This window comes from Eriocheir sinensis, chromosome 68 (assembly GCF_024679095.1).
Source record: "Eriocheir sinensis breed Jianghai 21 chromosome 68, ASM2467909v1, whole genome shotgun sequence".
Taxonomy (NCBI): domain Eukaryota; kingdom Metazoa; phylum Arthropoda; class Malacostraca; order Decapoda; family Varunidae; genus Eriocheir; species Eriocheir sinensis.
The window spans coordinates 8,814,434-8,835,462 of record NC_066576.1 but is presented as its reverse complement, the minus strand read 5'-3'; the positions used below and the strand labels follow the sequence as shown (position 1 = coordinate 8,835,462).

General features: G+C 43.3%; 1 protein-coding gene across 1 annotated transcript in view; it reads right to left on the bottom strand.

The window, feature by feature from the left end:
• The window catches only part of LOC126988274 (gastric triacylglycerol lipase-like), a 37,292-nt gene extending 16,665 nt beyond the window's left edge, over positions 1 to 20,627 (bottom strand). The window contains exons 1-2 of the mRNA XM_050846333.1: positions 20,472 to 20,627; positions 1,774 to 2,585 (exon numbers count right to left, since the gene is read on the bottom strand). Of these exons, the coding sequence (XP_050702290.1) occupies positions 1,774 to 2,094 (321 nt within the window). The 5' untranslated portion in view covers positions 2,095 to 2,585; positions 20,472 to 20,627. The remainder of the gene's footprint in view (positions 1 to 1,773; positions 2,586 to 20,471) is intronic.
• Positions 20,628 to 21,029: the final 402 nt, after the last annotated feature.

The window sequence follows — 21,029 nt, the reverse complement described above, 5'->3', positions numbered from 1 at the left end:
CAGCTGGGTAGGTTGCGCGCCGACTCCCTGGGCTGGGATTGGAACCGAGGGTCTGCGGATCCGTACGCATGCTAACCGCTACACCGTGAAGACGCTCACTAAACATGTTACATAAAGCACGTGGAGAAACATATGATGCCACAATTCCTCCAACCCCTTCACCAACAACATTATGGAGCCTTTCTTAATCTGTCACCCCTTGTCCAGCGGCGATCACGCGGGAGCCCCGAGGGTCACCAAAGTTTATCACTTGTTTGGCGACGATAAGAGGCAGATACTCCGACAAGAACAAGGTCACGCTAACCCTAATGGGGATCAATAGATTGAGCACTGACCAAACTTGAATATAAGAGACACACACTGGTGTTTGTATAATCATAATTTCATTCGTTATTCACGGAAATTTACGCCTGATGCGATGCTTTAACCCAAGTGAAGTTACATCAAAGCAAATGGCCACCAAGACTCTGCGGTCGGCATTATAAGATACTTTCCCTTCTCACATCATCTATTTCTAAAGCTCAAAGAGGGGATTGATCGGGTCCTAATGAGTGTGTTTCTTTAGGTTCACGACACAGAAAAAGGGTCAAACTACCACCAGGGCCATAAAACTACTCCTGGAAATGCCCACAACTCCTACGAAAGGCTTGTCAAATACGTGTTCTTGGGCGGCGAAATGTCTTATAATACCACCCGTAGCATGGCTGGTATTTCAAGACACTTTAGTCACCCCTGAACTGGCGGGTATTTTTTTTTTGTAGCTTCAAGTGACGTCATCCCGCTGCTCCGTCCCAAATCCGCCTCCTGCGCGTACCGGTCGCAGTTTTGAAGCAGAGTGACTTGACTTGGTATATATCAGGGCCCGTACCTCCTCTGTCACCTCTCCGCTCCTCCTGACCTGGGGGACCTTAAACTTTAAACGAGGTGCGGAGAAAAGTGCGGAAAGTTTTCAAAGTGCGGAAGTAACAGGTGTGCTGCGGTATTTGGAAGTCCGTACCTCCCGCGCTGAGGTTTTCAAGGATAAAAAAAAAAAAAGACAAACAGTCGCGCTGCTGCAGTATAATACTTCGTCGTTTACGCGGTCTGTGCGTCACATTTTCATTACGATTTACGGTTCCAAAAAATACCGTTTTGTGTCCGTCTTAAGGAAGTGCGTCATCAATGACAACACCACGTGCACGGTATTGCTTTTTATTTTTTTTTTAACTTTTTTTTTTTTTTTTTCAGGCGCTTTTTTTAGGTACGGTACGGTACCAGACCGGGAGGTGCGGTGAACGAACAAAAAAATTTGAGGCGCGCAGTACACAGGTGACTATATGTGTTTCGAGGTGCGGAGGAGCGGTACCGGACTACCCGATATCCAGTAACGCGCCCAGCTCTGGTATATATAGACTTAGGTTGGTGTGTTCCGTTTTAATGAAGAGATTTTCTATTTTCTTTTTCCTATTACTCTCTCGGTCCCACACGTCCTCTGCGTGTATCGAAACACACGAGAAATGAATCACAACAAGGAGAGGGTATTCCCCGGCTGCCCGGGACACGAAAAAGAGATGGGTTAGAACGGAAAAAAAAGAAGAGCTTGACGTCGGTATTCTCAGACGTTTCTGCAGATTATCAGGAGCGTCTTCACATTCACGGTGCAGAAGCCTTGTCAAACTATCACTCGGCTCATAAAGCTATCCATGGAAACACCCGCAACTCCTACGAAATCCTTACAATTGTGGTTGTGTTGAGCCCATAAATTTCTGTATAAACCCTTGACAGCCTACTCACCGTGTCGAGGGCGGGCGCGCTGGGGTCAGTGGGCCGCATCAGCATGGTCATAATGTTGCCCAAGGAGACCTGCCGCCGCTGCCTCGTGCTTCGGCCTAGAGAGGCGGCCGCGGCGGGGCTTGTGAGGGTCGCGGCCAGCACCACCATCACCACCACCGTCACCGTCATCACTAGTCCACGCTTGCTGTGCGCCATGTTGCTGCTGCTGATGACGATGTGTTTGTTGTTGCCGTTGCTGATGATGGCAACACTGTTTTTAGACTTCTTGTTTCTCTTGTTCTTAGTATTTTTTTTTTGTTTTTTTTTGTTATTGTTCCTCATGCACTTAATATTTTTTCCGTGCTATTTGTTTTCTTTTTAATACTGTACCTCTTGTTCTTGATGCAGTAGTAGTAGTAATAATAGTAGTAGTAGTAGTAGTGGTAGTAGTAGTAGTAGTAGTTGTAGTCGTAGCTGCTGTCGTAATTTGCACTACACTACAAAACGCAAATTATATCAAGCTTTGGCCCCTTCAGCTCTCCGTGTTGTTATTGCTGTTGTTGTTTCTCTTCTTGTTTGTACTGCACAGCGCCACAAGATGCACTGTTTCCTACTGTGACTCCTTCCTCTGTGCTTCTGCTGGTGCCCTCTGCTTGCTTGCCACCCTTCCCTCACCTCCGAGCCACTGTTAGTGCGTGCCCAGTCCGTCTCCTGCCCCCCTCTGCCTCTCCTCTCCTCTCCTCTCCCCTCCACTCGACCTTTAGTCCTGGCCTTCCATCAGCTGGCGTGTGGCTTGCTTGGGGGGTGACACGTGTACCTCTCTCGTCTCACTCCTGCAAAAGAATAATGATTAGGTAAGTAAGTGTGCACCAGCGACTGTTGACCCGTTGTTAGTCAAGGATCTCATCTTCTCAACCCCTTCGAAATCTTATCTCTGCACGCACGTTGTTCTTCCGTGTTTCCTTCTTCATAAATCTCAAGCTTTTTTCTTTTTTTCGAGGGGGAAATATAAAGACATATCCGGGTCCTTAAAATCTTTCTTCCACACACAGTTTATATTCTTCGATGTTTCCTCCTTTCTAAAAATCAAACCTTTTATTTATTTACTTTCGTTTGTTTTTGAAGAGGGAAGTGTTAAGATATCTCTGGGACTTCAAAATCTTATACACACACACACACACACACACACACACACACACACACACACACACACACACACACACACTCACACAGCCCTTCCACATTTTCTGCAATGAGGTGACGTGATGACGATGTTAGTTGGGGAGAAGGGGCGCCAAATTATAACCTCGCTTGGGCCGGGGCGCCAAAATGAGTAGAGCAACGCTAGGCAGGATGAGGTCAACCGTAAAAGGCCTTCAAGGAATTAAAATAAAGTGCAGAAAGGAAGTGTGACATCTTAGTGACCTCCAGACCCCATCAGACAGGACGTCCTTCAGTGCAGTGACTCAACCGATGCCACTATATAGAGTCATCACTTACTCAAGGACATCTGTAGGCAAAGTTCAGTAATATCATTCCATTCTGTAGTTGACGTCACTGTTTTAAGTTATTCCCCCCACCCCTTAAGAGACGGCGAAGGGAAGAGGTGGGAGTGTAGGAAGGGAGTGACCAAGGGAGTAACCCTCAAAGTGACCCCCAGACCTCACTCAGAGTCACTCCTGAGCTCCCTGTTGAGTATATGGGAGACGCCAAAAGAACGAGACGAGGGTGTAGAAAGTGACCAAGGAACCAGTGACAATCAAAGTGACCCCCAGACCTCATCAGACAGGGCGCTATTTTGTGGTGAGTCAGCCTTGGCCACGTTGGAATACGAGTGTCACAAGTCGACCTCTTATCACCCACAGCAAGAGGTCCATGACACCCACCCCCGCGCCACTGTGCCGATAGAGAAACCAAACTGTCGAGTCCGTTTTGGCGTTGGCTCCCGCGGGTCCATTTCTCCCCTCTGCTCTGCCACACAGTCCCAACACCTATTCTTTTCCTCTCATATGTTCTCTATAGCTTTGGAAGATCGTGGACACGTCAGAAAACCACGGAAATATGAGAACCACGCCAGCGGAAATCGTGGTTTGACTGAAGATCCACGGAAAATTTGCCCAGTGTAATAGCCCCTTAATGAAGGCCCTCAAGTCAAACTCCTCGACATCACCAATTAAGCCTCCGTCATCGTTCAGTAATGAGTATCTATTCAACGTCATCATTTCTGAACAGTAACACCTGCAATGATTCTTCTACGTAGCTACCTATCTTTTTTTTCGACTGTCCATAATCTTTGTGTATGTTTTGGATCCTTAGTTCTATAATCACACTCTGTACTGCCTGGGGGTTGGGATGGCATGTTCCTCCCTTCTCCTTTGTTGTTTACTTGCAACAATAAACTATCAATCAATCAATCCATCTCTTTTTTTATTTTATTTTACCTATCTTCTGTTTTGGTCTACCTACCTGCCCATCTTTTTTTATCTACCTATTTTTTTCTCTTTTTTGTGATAACTGAGTCTCTATCTGTCTTCTTTTAGTGATGTTCTTTTCCTTAAATAACACACACACACACACACACACACACACACACACACACACACACACACACACACACACACACACACACACAAGAGAGGGTATCAACACTATATTCAACATTCAACATACATATCAACATTATATTCCTCTTCAACACCTTCATCTGCCTATCATCTATGCCGGCAGCTTTTTTTTATATATACTCTTATGAAAATTATTGGTATTATTTGTATACGGCTTATTCATTTACTTTACCTTTTAATTTGTCTATTTTTAATCAGTTGTATTTATTTCGTTTATTTGTTCGTTATTTCACTTATTCACGTTTATTTTTTTATCCGTACTTTTGATAACAACCTCCTCACACCCCTTTAACAAAAAAATTACCACTCTCGTTTACTATACTATTTGTCTGTTTCTGATCACTCATTTTATTCATTATGGGTAGGCGGTGGCTGAGTGGTAGCGTGCTGGGCCCAGTTCGAATCCCCACGCTACCACCTCGGGTTTTTCAGTCACCGCCGAGTGGCTTAAAACTACCCACATGCTGTCCTGAAGACCACCCATCAACCCGGACTCTAGAGGAAACCGTCCAAGTGAATCAAGAATGAGTTCCGGGGGGCAGCATGAGCCAAGAGAAGATGGCGCCACTATAAACACTTGCCTGCGCCATGACGGGCTGGGGCCGAACACCACCCAGGGCCCTCAAGCAAGCCTACCGGCGATCACGTAAAAAAAAAAAAAAAAAAAAAAAAAAACATTTACTTATTGTTATTTTACTTATTCACGTTTATTTTCTATGCGTACTTCTGATAGCAATCCCCTCATCCTCTTCCCCAAAATAACGTTTACCACACTTCTGTTCCGCTTCATCACCGCTTCTTGACCTTCCCCACTACATCCGAGACAGCATATTCCCCTCCTCACGCCTCCCTGACTTACTCTTCCTGAGCCTGCTTGTCACGCTCACGCTCCTCTTCCACAACACCGAGGGCGAGACGGAACCTTGAGTGGCCCAGACCCGGACCGGAAGGACAGTCTTTACTCACGCGTATTAATAATTGTGAGTGTCCCTTCTTTTCCGTGTGTGTGTGTGTGTGTGTGTGTGTGTGTGTGTGTGTGTCCTTTATGAGCTTAGTTTTATTAATTTGCACAACTCTGATTTTGTTTCTCTGTCTGTCTGTCTGTCTGTGTCTGTCTGTGTCTCTGTCTGTGTCTGTCTGTCTGTCTGTCTGTGTCTCTGTTTGTCTGTCTGTGTCTCTGTCTGTCTGTCTGTGTCTCTGTCTGTCTGTCTGTCTGTGTCTCTGTCTGTCTGTCTGTCTGTTTGTCTGTGTCTCTGTCTGTCTGTTTGTCTGTCTGTGTCTCTGTCTGTCTGTCTGTCTGTCTGCCGGTCTGTCTGCCTGTGCCTGTGACTCTCTCTCTCTCTCTCTCTCTCTCTCTCTCTCTCTCTCTCTCTCTCTCTCTCTCTCTCTCGCACTCTCTCTCTCTCTCTCTCTCTCTCTCTCCCCACACTCTTTCCCATACCCCCCCCACCCACCCACACACACAGACACACAATGCTGAGACGACCTTGGCCAATTAACTAAATAATGGCAGGCTACTCTATTAGCACCAGGGCCACAGCTGCTTTTGTGACCCTTTTTTGGTTCATCATTTCACATTCCACACAACCTTTTACATAACCTTCGCGGCAGAATGTTTTATGAATCTGAGCTATGGTTGCCGTTCTGTTTTTATCTCTTTACCTCTTTCCTTTATTTTCTTATCTGTTTATTTATTTTCCTTAGTTTTTATCTCTCTACCTCCTTCTCTTTTCTATAGTTTTTTTTTTATCTCTCTATCTCCTTTCCTTCGTTTTGATCTCTTCCCCTTTCTTTACTTTTAATCTCTTTACTTCCTTTCCTAAGTTTATATCTCTCTACTTCTTTCCTTGTTTTTCCCAATCACTATTTCCCGTTTTTATCTCCATCTCTTTTCTGTAGTTTTTATCTCTCTACCTCCTCTCCTTCGTTTTGATATCTTCTTCTTTCTCTAGTTTTGATGTCTTCACTTCCTTTCCTTAATTCTTAATCTCTTTACTTCCTTTCTATAGTTTTTATCTCTCTACTTCTTTCCTTGTTTTTCCCTATCACTTTTTCCCCGTTTTCATCTCCATCTCTTTTCTGTAGTTTTTATTTCTTTACCTCCTTTCCTTAGTGTTAGGCGTGCAATGATGTTAGTTGATGCTATTATTTTTATTATTGTTACTACTACTACTACTACTACTACTACTAACTGCTACTACTACTACTACTACTACTACTGTCATCATAATCATCACTATCATGCCTACAATTATTAGAAGTAGAATTCGACTAACGAAAACACCATTACTAAAGCTGTTCCTCATCAAAGATAATCCACATCTAAAAAGCATCATCGTGACAAGTTTAACACCACCCAGCACACTGCAACCACACACACAGGCCAACCATTTGTGAACCTTTCGTAACATTTGCAACACAGTGATATATTTTTTTTTACAACAAAGGAGACAGCTCAAGGGCACAAAAAAAGGAAACAATAATAAAAAAAAAGCCCGCTACTCGCTGCTCCTACAAAAAAAAATCAAAAGAGGTGGCCGAAAGAGAGGTCAATTTCGGGAGGAGAGGTGTCCTGATACCCTCCTCTTGAAAGAGTTCAAGTCGTAGGCAGGAGGAAATACAGATGAAGGAAGATTGTTCCAGAGTTTACCAGCGTGAGGGATGAAAGGGTGAAGATGCTGGTTAACTCACTTAGGTTTAAGGACAGACCACCTAGTCTGGACCATGGGGTCTGTGTGGTCTGATTTTCTATGTAAATCTATGTAAACTCTTGCATAAGGGGTTTGGACAGTATAGGGTTGAGCATGAGCAGAAAGTCTTGTGCAGCGGGGCCGCGGGGGAGGGGAAGGCATACAGTTAGCAAGTTCAGAAGAGCAGTCAGCGTGAAAATATCGATAGAAGATAGAAAGAGAAGCAACATCGCGACGGAATTTAAGAGGTAGAAGACTATCAGTATGAGGAGGAGAGCTGATGAGACGAAGAGCCTTAGACTCCACTCTAAAAATAATGAAAGACAAAGACCAAATAGTCCACGAACATCCCATAGCAACTTCTACGAGTCTTTTTTCATAATCAAGCGAACTGAGGAGCCGAGACGTTTATAAATACGGGCTAAAAAAGTGTCGACCCTGTATTGCCATGGGCGGGAACCTAAGGCCGCGTCCTCATAGTGAAGTAAAAATAGACGCGGAATAGCAATGACGAAGAATGGCATGTGTATGGTGACCTCTTAACCCATGCAGACGTCCTTCCCTCAACCTTCCCGCCCTTCTCTATATAGGAGTCATCTGCGGGGTAGTAAAGAATGGGAGCTGAGAATACCCTAACAATGCGGAGAATGTTGCTGTCCCTCCCTGCTCCTTACGCTTCCCTCTATTTACATCCAAAGAGTAACATGTGAGAAGGGTAAGGATGACTGAGAGTATAAGAACATAAGAATCTGCAGGAGGCCGGTACGAGGCAGCTCCTTTGAACCTAAGCTCCCGTGAATCTAACCCCACCTAATATCGCTGTCCATGAATTTATCTACTCTATTTTTTAATGTGACAATTGTTAAGCCTATTCCACTCATCCACCACTCTGTTAGAAAACCAATTTTTGCCTATGTCCCTGTTGAATCTGAATTTATCCAGTTTAAACCCATTACTACGTATCCTACCCGGTTCTCTTACCAACAAAACCTTATGAATATCCCCATTATTAAAGCCCTTCATCCATTTATAAACCTCGATCATGTCTCCACGCACCCTTCGCCTTTCTAGAGAATGCAAGTTTAACTGTTTGAGTCTTTCCTCGTATGGCAAGTTTTTCAACCCCTGAATCATCTTAGTCATCCTCCTCTGCACCGATTCTAACATTTTGATATCCATTCTGAAGTAAGGTGACCAGAACTGAACCACATAGTCAAGATGAGGTCTAACTAATGCTAAATATAATTTGTTCATCATAACATCTTGGTCATCCTAAGAATGTCGGGAATGCCCTGGTGTCCCTCTTAATCCCTCCCCCTTCTCTGTACATTCAAAGAGTAACCTTCAGTGAAAATAAAGAATGAGGAGAATGCCCAAACTATGCCGAGAATGCCCTGCCGCCTCTCCTTACCATTCGCTTCTCTGTAAACCCAAGAGTGGTGGTATGGGTAGTGGTAATAATGCGGGGTAGTAAATAATGATAACTGATAACGCCCTAACAATGCCGTGCCGTCCCTCCCAATCCCTCACCCTCCTTTATACATCCAGAGAATAAGCTGTGGAAGGAGAAAAAAAGTTGGAAAGTTTCATTTAGTCGGCGCAACATCTGTGGTCATATGCCGGAGAGAGACAGAAGGGGAAGGAATTATAGGAGATCCCCCGATTAATACCTGGTACCCATTCACTGCTGGGTGGACAGGGGCATAGGGTATCGGAAAAGCCGCCCAAATTTTTCCACTCTGCCCTGGAATCGGTTGTGAGCCGAGTGTGCTAATCACTGCACCACGAAGCCCCCTTGGAAGGAAGAAAGGAATAAGAACTGAGAATACCCTAACTATGTCAAGAATACCCTGCCATCCCAACCCTATCCCTTAAGGAGCTATTACACTTGGTATATTTTCCGTGGTTCTTCAGTCAAACCACGATTTCCGCTGGCGTGGTTCGTAATTGTTTGTTGTTATTGCCGCTGATGAAGACGATGAGTAATAGCGTTGTCCTTCAGTGAAATCTACCGTAGCTTTGGAAGATCGTGGACACGTCAGAAAACCACGGAAATATGAGAACCACGTCAGCGGAAATCGTGGTTTGACTGAAGATCCACGGAAAAATTGCCCAGTGTAATAGTCCCTATACGCTTCTCTGTAAATCCAAAGAGTAACTTACGAGGAGAGTATTAAAGGATAGGTATAGAAGGATAACTGATAACGTCCAAGCACTATCTGGAACTTTCTAACGTTGCCCCTTCTCCCCCCTTCCCCCTCATTCGCAGCCACTTGTCACTCCCACATGGAATCCCCTTCTGCATACAATAGTCGTCCTCCCCCGCCCTCGTCCCCTCCCCCGCCCCCCTTCACCCATGGAAAGTACCGACGCCAAATGGTGAACTGTGAAACGAGAGAGAGAGAGAGAGAGAGAGAGAGAGAGAGAGAGAGAGAGAGAGAGAGAGAGAGAGAGAGAGAGAGAGAGAGAGAGAGAGTGTGTGTGTGTGTGTGTGTTAGAGAGAGAGAGAGAGAGAGAGAGAGAGAGAGAGAGAGAGAGAGAGAGAGAGAGAGAGAGAGAGAGAGAGAGAGAGAGAGAGAGAGAGAGAGAGAGAGAGAGAGAGAGAGAGAGAGAGACTTATCTGATATAAATAAAGTTTTACAGGTTGAGTTAATCTCGTCTTATGTATCATAGCTTGAAGCAGTTAAATCCAGCACCAGAACCAACAACAATAATAAAGAGGGCAGCAAAAACAACAACAAAAACAACAGTAATAACGAGAGCAGCAGCAGCAGTAGTAACACGTAGTAAGCTGTTCTTAATTGGATGTGGGTTGAGCCAGTCTCCCATTGTCCCCATGAACTGCAACACACACACACACACACACACACACACACACACACACACACACACACGATATTATCACAAGCAGATTTTTAATGTTATCTCAAAGGGCAGTATTTTTCACAATCATGATGTAGATTTTGCGTTACTGATTTCGCTTAAAAGACGGAAGAACAGTATACATGTTCAGTGGTCACAAAAGATCTAAAAACCATCTGATTTAGCTTTTATCCTGGTAGCAGCGACGGGCCAAATTTGTGGCTTCACCGTGTAGCAGCGACGGGCCAAATTTGTGGCTTCACCGTGTAGCAGCGACGGGCCAAATTTGTGGCTTCACCGTGTAGCAGCGACGGGCCAAATTTGTGGCCTCACCGTGTAGCAGCGACGGGCCAAATTTGTGGCTTCACCGTGTAGCAGCGACGGGCCAAATTTGTGGCTTCACCGTGTAGCAGCGACGGGCCAAATTTGTACCATGATATAAACCCCCAAATATAGATGATGCATAAACCGATCACAAATGCGTTGATATATATACGTATAATGAAATGGTATGCGCGAGTGATGATTTTTTCTCACATTCTCGCTTAGAGGGACCTTAAAGAAACATGATCCCCGCAGGTACCAGGTTAATTATGTGCTGGACACAAAAAGAATTAGGTCATGATAACATATGAAACACAAGTATAAGATCTCAGTGACCCATGAAAGGGCGGTGAGGAGCGCAATTACTGTGATAACAATGCTGTCTAGAGAAGCAAAACACTCCAACAGCGATAAGTAAACAATGGCGACAATCTGGATGACTTGCGGCTCTTCACGAGAGAGAGAGAGAGAGAGAGAGAGAGAGAGAGAGAGAGAGAGAGAGAGAGAGAGAGAGAGAGTACTGTTATGTATCCTTATTACATCCTCACTACTACGAAAGTTGACCTTGGTCGTGATTACGTAATACACCCACCCAAATTATGTCTAAAAAATGTAATTAGCGTATCATTATTATTATTATTATTATTATTATTAGTAGTAGTAGTAGTAGTAGTTTTCACAAGCGAGCAAAAATATATCAGACGATCGTATAGAGAAACGGGAGCGCACACACACACACACACACACACACACACACACACACACACAAAGAAGTTAGAGGAGAGGTGTGTCTGAGAAATCTTTAAGGTTGGTATTTTAAGACACTCGCTTCTCACATCACCTATTTCTAAAGGTCAAAGAGGGGGTCAGTCGGGTTCTAATGAGTGTTTCTTCAGGTTCATGGTACAGAAGAAGACTCACACTACCACCAGGGTCATAAAACTACCCCTGGAAATGCCCACAACTCCTACGAAAGCCTTGTCAAATATGTGTTCTTGGGCGGCGATTTGTCTTGTAATACGACCATAACTCTCGGCAAATGCAGTCATAGGGCGCGGGACAAACAGCCCCCACTTGACTGTCCCCATTTATTACCTACGGATTATTTCCTTCTTCATTTACTCCACACACAGAGAGCAGAGACACATGACTAATTGGGGGGGGAGCAGGGGACTTGGGACCATATTTTTAAACATTTCTGCGCCCAGGAACACGTAATTTACTAGTCTTTCGTGGGAGTTTAAGGCATTTCCAGGGGTACTTTTATGACCCTGGTGGTAGTCTGAGCCTTCTTCTGTACCGTGAACCTAAAAGAACACTCATTAGAACTCGATTAACCTCCTTTTTGGCCTTTGGAAAGAGTTGGTGTGAGGGGTGGGAGCATTTGACAATACCAACCTTGGCCCCGTCCCGAAGAAGCTTATTCCGGCAACAAAGACTTAACTCACGGGAAGCTGTGCAACACATCGTTATTTTAAATAGATCCGCCATCATGGGGTTGAATGCCGTTGCTTCTGCTAGTTTTACTGTTAGAAGTGGTAGTTCTTACACCACTACTACTACTACTCTACGTCTACTATATGTCCAAGTGAATCAAGAATGAGCTCCAGGGGACAGCATGAGCCCAGAGAAGATGACACGGTGAGGGAGGGGTCAGGGGTGGGAGTGCGTATCGCCTCTTCTCTTAGCTGTGACTGGCGGAGGAGGAGGCAGGTGAGGGTGGCGATAACGATCATTGGTGGGGATGATGGCTGATGGCTATCTTCACGCGGGGAGCTCGCCGGGTCGAAGTCCAGGGCATGATGGATTGATGGGACAGACGATTAGCGATCAACGGGCTATTATGTCTTATTCCACTGTTCATTGCATGCCCTTGAGCTGGTTTCTTTACCGTAAAAAAAATATCCAGTCCGCCCACCTAATACCGCCTGCCGTGATGCCGTCTTATGTAACCCAAGGCCAAAGAAACAAACTAGTAGCAATACTGTGGTGGGTAGAGTAAGTAGTAGTAGCAGTAGTCGTAGTCATAGCAGTAGTAGTAGTAGTCGTAGTCATAGCAGTAGTAGTAGTAGTAGTATCAGTAGTAGTAGTAGTAGTAGTAGTAGTAGTAGTAGCAGGAGGAGGAGGAGGAGGAAGATGAGGAAGATGAGGAGGAGGAGGAAGAGGAAGAGGAGGAGGAGGAGGAGGAGGAGGAGGAGTGGTCATAGTAGTAGTAGTAGTAGTTGCAGTAGTAGTAGTAGTAGTAGTAGTGGTAGTGGCAGTGGTGGTAGTAGTAGTAGTAGTAGTAGTAGTAGTAGTAGTAGTAGTAGTAGTAGTAGTAGTAGTAGTAGTATCCACGGAAAACTGTCGAGAAAAGGATCAGGAAAAGGGTAACAGCTAATAGAACAGCCGGCGCCAGACAGACTACCACCCTCCTGAAAGGGGTGCCATTAAGAGGTGATCCGAAACGTGCAACGAAAGGGTCACACGGGCAGATGACGTGTGCAGGTGTTGTCCCTTCCTGCCGCAGCGGTCAGTGTGGCCGCCGAGTGTGGCCGGGTATATATCAGCCAGTCTACGTGTCTCGGTCCAGGTATACAGCTCGACCTTGTCACATCGTTCACTGCATGTCCTGGTCATTTTCCCCCCTCCCTGGCGGCTAATGAATAAAATAGCAACGCAGTGAGCGTATACGCCGTGATGACCCCAAAATTACATTCCACTTCGTGCCTGGATGGATGTGCTTCACCTTACTTTCAACTTTTTTTATTTATTTGATTTTCGTCCAAAAGCCTGGCGGTTAAAATCTCAGGAATATGAATGTCAGATAGCGTCAGTGATTTTAACGTAATGTTTAATAAGATTAATAGTAAGATTAATGCCTCAATATTGCTTGCTCACAGGTCTGACGTTGAGCGGGTAGAGTAAAGGAATAGGAAAAAATAACTTTTTTTCCATTTCTCAAAACCGCAAAAGTTTACTCTTTTATAGTCATCTGTAACTACTTGGAGGATTATAGAATGTCTTATATAATTTCATCAAATAGGAAAATTGTGAATTTTGTTACAATACAGATTTTTATCTAGGGTAAGAAATAAATTTCATATGTTGATAAGTATAATTTCCGACTGCCAGAAACACAAACAAAAATATCCCACTAAACTAAACTAAATTAATTCTGTATCATAAATTCACTTAGGGATCATGTGAGGTACTCCTATTTTTTGTTGTTTTGTTTGTTTGTTTGTTTGTTTTTCATTATTATTTGTCACTAGACTACTCCGGGATATCGATTTTTTTCATACATACTTCTTTTAGTTTATTTGTTTTTCGTCCAAATTATTTGCAACTTGGCGGTGAGCGTCTCAGTATAGGTAAACATATCATATTAAAAAGATCATGAGAATCCGCCTATGTTTAAGTACCTCGGACGATCCGATGAAATACATCAATCAACTGGCAGCATCATATCTAAAAGGAAAAAAATAATATATTGCCCCTACTGAAAGGACGGCAAGCACCACCTTCTCCTATATTGCCTTTTTTTCGCAACACAAAATTACTCAATCCAGTGATCAGTCACCTCTAAGTCGATATATACCAAGTCAAGTCACTCTGCTTCAAAACTGCGACCGGTATGCGCAGCGGGCGGTTTGGGGGCGGAGCAGCGGGGTGACGTCACTTGAAGGTAAAAAAAAAAATACCCGCCAGTTCACAAACAAAGTGACTGTGAAAGCGGCCCTTCGAGTCACCTTGTGGCGGGCAAGAGCGGCGGGGACGTGCAGGGCGGAGAATATGTATTGCCCGCCGCCGCCTCACGTGGCCTCGCACACCGACGATAAGATCCCCATCAGAGACAAGGAAATGATAAACGGTTGAGTGTCATGTTTGTGATGACCGCTGAGGTTTTTGTTGAGGAGTCTTCCGCATGAAGCCTTCCACAACGCCTAGATAAAGGTGACAGATTATTGCCGATTAGGAGTCTCGCTTTCTGTTGTCACTCTTTGGGAAGGAAGACATTGAGCAATTCATCGACACCCTTACCCTCTCTCTCTCTCTCTCTCTCTCTCTCTCTCTCTCTCTCTCTCTCTCTCTCTCTCTCTCTCAATAGTATCAATCCACCTTTTTTTTCAAAGGATAGGAGGCAACTCAAGGACAAAACAAGAGAAGAAATATAAAAAAAAAAAGTCCGCTACCTCTGCTCCTGTAAATAGTTCAGAGTAGAAGAGTTCCAAAAAAGAGAGTCACAGATCATTTGGAGAAGTGACTTGATATTCCCCTTGGGCGTGAGTTATGGGTTTAATTAGCGAATCAGGTGTTCCGAGGGAGGGACCACCTGTATAATTAGGCGAGTCAGGTAGGTAGGTGACCAGGCAGGCAGCTGACTGAGCGGTGCTATGGAGTCAAAATGCTAGTCAGTCAATCATTAAGTCAGAAAATCTAGTTGTCAATCACCCAATTCACAGGTTATTAAAACAATTGCTTAGTGGGTCGGTTAGTCGTTCTGCCAGTTGGTCTGTCACTCAATCAATCAGTCGATCATTTAGGGATCATTTAGGGTCATTTTCTTTGTTTTGATCGTTACCAATGGCGGCGATCGCTGTTACAGTATTTCCATGTAAAACTGGCCGATGGGGTAGTGGCGGCTGCCGGGGTTAGCCTAGCCCGGCACCTTACCACGCACTCTCAACACCTCTCGCTTCCTCTGCAGCCGCCGCTACCTCACAGGCTAGTTTCACGTGGAAAACTATAGCGTCGATCGGCACCATTTGTAACGATCGAAACAAACAAAATGACTGTGAAAGCGGCCCCTTGTCTCCAACACACATACAGGCAGTCAGTTACTCAATCTCGTAAAACAGACAATCGATCACTCGCCATGCAAATTCTCAGTGAGTCGATTGGTTAGTCACACTCTCCGTCAGTCATCCAGTTATTTAAAGTTACTCATTCAGTCAGTCAGTCAGTTAGTCAGTCAGTCGAACAGCAAGTCGGTCAGGCATTTAGCTAGAATCTCCCGGTCAAAACAGACAATCGATCACTCGCCATGCAAATTCTCAGTCAATTGGCTAATCACACTCTCCGTCAGTCATCCAGCTATTTAAAGTTACGCAATCAGTCAATTAGTCAGTCAGTCGAACAGCAAGTCGGTCAGGCATTTAGCTAGAATCTCCCGGTCAGTCGGTTGGTTAATCACTCTTCACGCAAACAGTATGACCATTAATTATATAAGGAAACACTCACTTGGTGCAGACATTCATGAGGCTACTGTAGGGAACAAATCATGTGTTTAGTCAGTCAAAAAACTCTCGAGTCTATGGATGACTCACCTAATCGAACACACACACACACACACACACATTCCCTTGTATCCTATTTTCGTCTTCCCCAAGTTACGAAAGTCATCACATTACGTAAACTCAACTGATAATATAGAAAAAAAAGTTGTGTGTGTGTGTGTGTGTGTGTGTGTGTGAGAGAGAGAGAGAGAGAGAGAGAGAGAGAGAGAGAGAGAGAGAGAGAGAGAGAGAGAGAGAATCTTAACCGAACCAGCTTAAACTGACCCTACCTCTCCTCCTCTCTTTTCCTTAACTCTGCTTTCCCTCTACCCTCCTTCCCATTCCCTTCTCCCTCCCCCCCCCCTCTTTTACCTCTCCTCCTCCTCCTCCCTGTCTTCACCCTATTTCCCTTCCCTCTCAATGCATTCCTCTTCTCCAATCCCATTCTCTTTATGCATCAAAGTTTCACTCGGCTTTTCCTTTCATCGGGTGGGATTAATGGCTTCCTGGTATCGTTTGAATTCCAGTGAAGAAAACGAATGACCTATGCCCGGCACCTTATAAGCGAGAGTGAGTGTAGTTTCACTTTCTTCAATGTGTTAGCGGAAATGCCTGCTTTACTTTTCAACCTCTCTCTCTCTCTCTCTCTCTCTCTCTCTCTCTCTCTCTCTCTCTCTCTCTCTCTCTCTCTCTTGTATAATCACACTCTGTACTGCCTGGGGGTTGGGATGGCATGCTCCTCCCTTCTCCTTTGTTGTTTACTTGCAACAATAAACTATCAATCAATCAATCAATCAATCAATCATTTAATCAATCTCTCTTTCTCTCCATTTATTCCATTTCTATTTAAATTTCTTTGCCTCGGTTGCTCTTTTCTCCAATCTCTCTCTCTCTCTCTCTCTCTCTCTCTCTCTCTCTCTCTCTCTCTCTCTCTCTCTCTCTCTCCCCAGATAACAATTAATAGCCTCCTTATCATCACGTATCGGGGGTGGGGCTCGCTTTGCTTTGCTTGTTATCAGAAGGTAGACGACCGGTGACTCTGAGGGCTATCTCCTACACCTCTTTCTTTCTTTCTTTTTCCCACCACCTATACTCAAGGTCTCAGTGCCTCGTATGATGGCAAATAAATGAGAGAGCGACAGCAGCAGCAGATATACACTATGATAAACAAAATCGTGCCAGCTTCTGTAATAACGTTCATGTCACCAGCTGGCCTCACAGGAACAAACAAATGACTAGTGATAGCGGTAGGAACACACGCGATAGTAACATAAATAACACCGTGGCAGCTTCTGTAATAACGTTCATGTCACCAGCTGGCCTCACAGGGACAAACAAATGACGAGCGATTGCTATAGTAACACGCGATAGTAACATAAACAAAACCGAGGCAGCTTCTACGATCATGTTTGTCAACACAACAATGTGATAGATATAGTAAATAGTACACGCGCGATAGTAACATAAATAACACCGTGCCAGCTTCTGTAATAACGTTCATGTCACCAGCTGGCCTCACAGGAACAAACAAATGACGAGCGATTGCTATAGGAACACGCGATAGTAACATAAACAAAACCGAGGCAGCTTCTACGATCATGTTTGTTATTCTTGTACCTTTCGCCAATTCCTGTACAGAGAGACTCAAGTTAGAGATCGGTATGCTCATACGCTTGCAACTCTCACATCAACTATTCTCAAAGGTCGAAAAGGGGATCAGTTGGGTTCTCAGTAGTCTTTTTTCACGTTTACGATGGTACAGAGGCTTTGTCAAATTACCACCAGGGTCATAAATCTATCCACGGAAATGCAATAACTCCCACGAAAGCCTTGTCAAATGTGTGTGCTTGGGCGCCGATATAACGCTGTAGTCTACTGTTATCAATGACTTCAAGGCCGCGAGAATAGGTAGCGATAGATGATGTTGGAGTTTCTATTACTTGTACTTCTACTGTTGCTCTTCTTCCTTTCTAGTTATCATCTTCCCTCTATCTTTTTTTTTTCTCTCATTTCACTTCACTTCCTCTTTCTACCTCGTCTTTCTTCCCTGCTCTGTTCAATTTTATCTTTTTTTTCCTTTTCTCTTTCTCTACCTCCTCTCCATCCTCTCTTCCCTTGTCCATCTTCCTTTCCTCTCTACTATCTTTTCTTCTCTTCCCTGTTCACTTCCATCCCTTTTCTCTTCCTTTCACTACATCTTTTCCCTCTTCTACCACCTTTCTTGCTCCCTTCCATCCTTCTTTCTCTCTTTCCCTAAGTGACAAAACACGACATTGGAAATAATAAGACAATAACAGCAAGGCAGCAACAGGCACTTATAATATTCACGTTACTGCTGCTGCCTCATAGTAAGCAATCAACCCCAATCACTTATACTCTTGACGTATGTAACTTCTTCAAGAGGCGAGTATCGACACCTCTTGAACTGTGCCTCCTTAGGGCTTTAACTATTATCTTGTTTGGAAGTCAACAGTGATTTACCGAACTTTTTTTCCTGCTCACAAATATGTTAATTACAGGGGTCTTATTCATTGATTGGATGATGATGATAATAATAATAATAATGATAATAATAATAATAATAATAATAATAATAATAATAATAATAATAATAATAATAATAATAATAATAATAATAATAATAATAATAATAACAACAACAAGAAGAAGAAATAGAAGAAGAAAATAAGAAAAATAAGAAATAGAAGAAGAAGAAGAAGAAGAAGAAGCGTAATTTCTATTATTTAGCTTATTCTTTCTGAAATGGTTATTTAACATAGATTGCTCTCTCCTCAGAAAACACAAGGGCGTATTTTTACTCATTTCGGCGGCCAAGCACACACACATTTCACAGTGTTCATAGAAGTTGTGGTTATTTCCATGGATAGTTTTATGAGCCTGGTTCGACAAAATTTCTGTGCCATGAATATGACAGAAACAATCACATGTGAGAACAAGATCAATCTCTTTTTCGGCATTAGGAAATAGGCCTCTTCAGAGCGCTGGAGCGAGGTTGGCAATTATATTTTACTCTCCGTAGTGACGAACTGACGATAGGCTACCATTTTGCGGCGATAGGTTCCTTTGTTTCGGCGGCGACAGGTTACTCTCACGTGACCTGGGTTAAAGTGAGGATCAGTTACTTAATCACAGACCCCGGGGTTAGACGGACGAATGATATACGCCGCAGTGTTAAGTCATATTCTTAAATTTCGGCCCACAAGCACACACATTTGACGAGCATTTCGCAGGAGTAGTGAACCTTTCCAATGGTAGTTTTATGACTGGTGGCAGTTTGACAAAGCTTCGTGAAGAATACTCACGAAAGCCTAATTAATCTCATTTCGTGGTTCGTCCTAAAAGCAAGTCTCCACAGAAATTATATTCGCTGTGGATTTCGCTCAAGCACTTCCGTGTTTTTCAGTAATATCTAAAATCTCCTCGAAAGAAAAAACACATTATATTTTATTCAGAAATGAGGAGCAAATGTCTCCGAAATATGCGGGTTAAGTATACCAAACAAACCCAATAACGGTAATAGTGGTAATAATAGTAAACATTAGGTGCTGTTTTGGTATGTTATCTACCTCGTTATTTTTGCCAACCTAAGCGAATGTGTCTGATAATAAGATCCTAAGTTAGACTCTGTACTCGAGCTATTATCGGAGGTGTTGATCGCATGAGAAAACTCCAGCAACAGTACTTGATCTTTTTCTGATTTTTTTTTTTTCTCATTAATAAGTGAATGTCACTATATCGTTTCCTCAAGATTCACTTCACTTCAGTTACTTTGAGGTAGGATTGCATTATCGTATCGCATGCGTGGGAAAACTTCAGGTAGAGATAGGCCATTAGATCCTTTTTCTGCTTCTCATTTTCATCATTAACACTTTTTTTCTAAGGTTCGATTCACTTTTATTACTTTGCGGTAGGATATTAGTATTACTATTATATTATCGCATACGAAAACTTAAGCAACATTGCCTATCTTTTCTGCTTAAGGTAAGGTATTTTTATTATTATTATCATTATTATTATTATTATTATATCGCATGAGAAAACTTCAGCAACAGTACTATATAATAGCTACATTTTTCTGCTTTTGTTCTCATTCTCTTTTTTAATAACGCTTTCCTTTCTTAAAACTCAATACACTTCAGTTAATCTGCTTTAGGTTATTATTATTATTATTATTATTATTATTATTATTATTACTATTACTATTACTACTACTACTACTATGTTTATTACCGCTAAGCCAACCAAAAAACTATAAAAAAAATGCGCGAACTCAAATTATGTGAAAATGCGTAACGTCCTCAAGCTTTTTCTTATAGCTAAACTCTCCTTTCTAACGATGAATATTATTATTATAACAGTTTCTACGAACTCTCAGAATCATTCGTTTTCACGGGGTCTAACTTTCTCCACGACGACAATGACCAAACAATCATCTGGAGAGAGAGAGAGAGAGAGAGAGAGAGAGAGAGAGAGAGAGAGAGAGAGAGAGATTGGGGAAGAGAACAACTGAGGCAAAGAAATTTAAATAGAAATGGAATAAATGGTGTGAGAGAGAGAGAGAGAGAGAGAGAGAGAGAGAGAGAGAGAGAGAGAGAGAGAGAGAGAGAGAGAGAGAGAGAGAGAGAGATTGGGGAAGAGAACAACTGAGGCAAAGAAATTTAAATAGAAATGGAATAAATGGTGTGAGAGAGAGAGAGAGAGAGAGAGAGAGAGAGAGAGAGAGAGAGAGAGAGAGAGAGAGAGAGAGTGTGTGGACGAACAACCTGACCACACCTTCGATCGTAACTATCCGTTTCAAAATTACGCCTCCCCTGAATAAACTACAAATCAAATCACACTCTAATAAAACAATAACAACTGTATACTCCTCCTTTCTCCTTTGTTGTTTACTTGCAACAATAAACAATCAATCAATCAATCAATCACCTCATAATACTCACTTAATCCTCCAATGTCCACTTCGTTCAATGCAAGGTGGTGTGTGTGTGCGTGAGTGAGTGTGTGCAAGTCTGTTATAACCGTGTATCAGAGCGTCTACTGAACCTCCTCCCACACTGGCTACCAACAACACAGTGACACTGCGACTTTCATTCTTCCCTTTTACTACCAGAGAGCGAGAGAGAGTGAGAGAGGAAGAAAGTGGATGGCAACTCTCAAACTCATACTGGACATCTCTCACACTTTCTGGTGGCTAAGAATCTCGGAAAACCAATAATACCGATGTTAGTCTTTTTCTTCCACTGTTCCTCTTGTTTAATGGGTTTTACAGTGTTCAGGAAGCCATCACAAGTGTATATAATGTCCCTTACTCTTTTATTTATCTTGCATCCGCCACCCGAGTCCCAACCTTGATGATACTGCTGGAAAGCGTGGAAACGTTTCTACCCTCTGGCGATAATTTTTGTGTGTGCTTTTCACCTGTTGTTTGGCTCAGACTGAAACGTTCACAAAAGTGCGTCATGCTGAAACGGCTTTGGCTGCCCGATCATTCCTCTTGA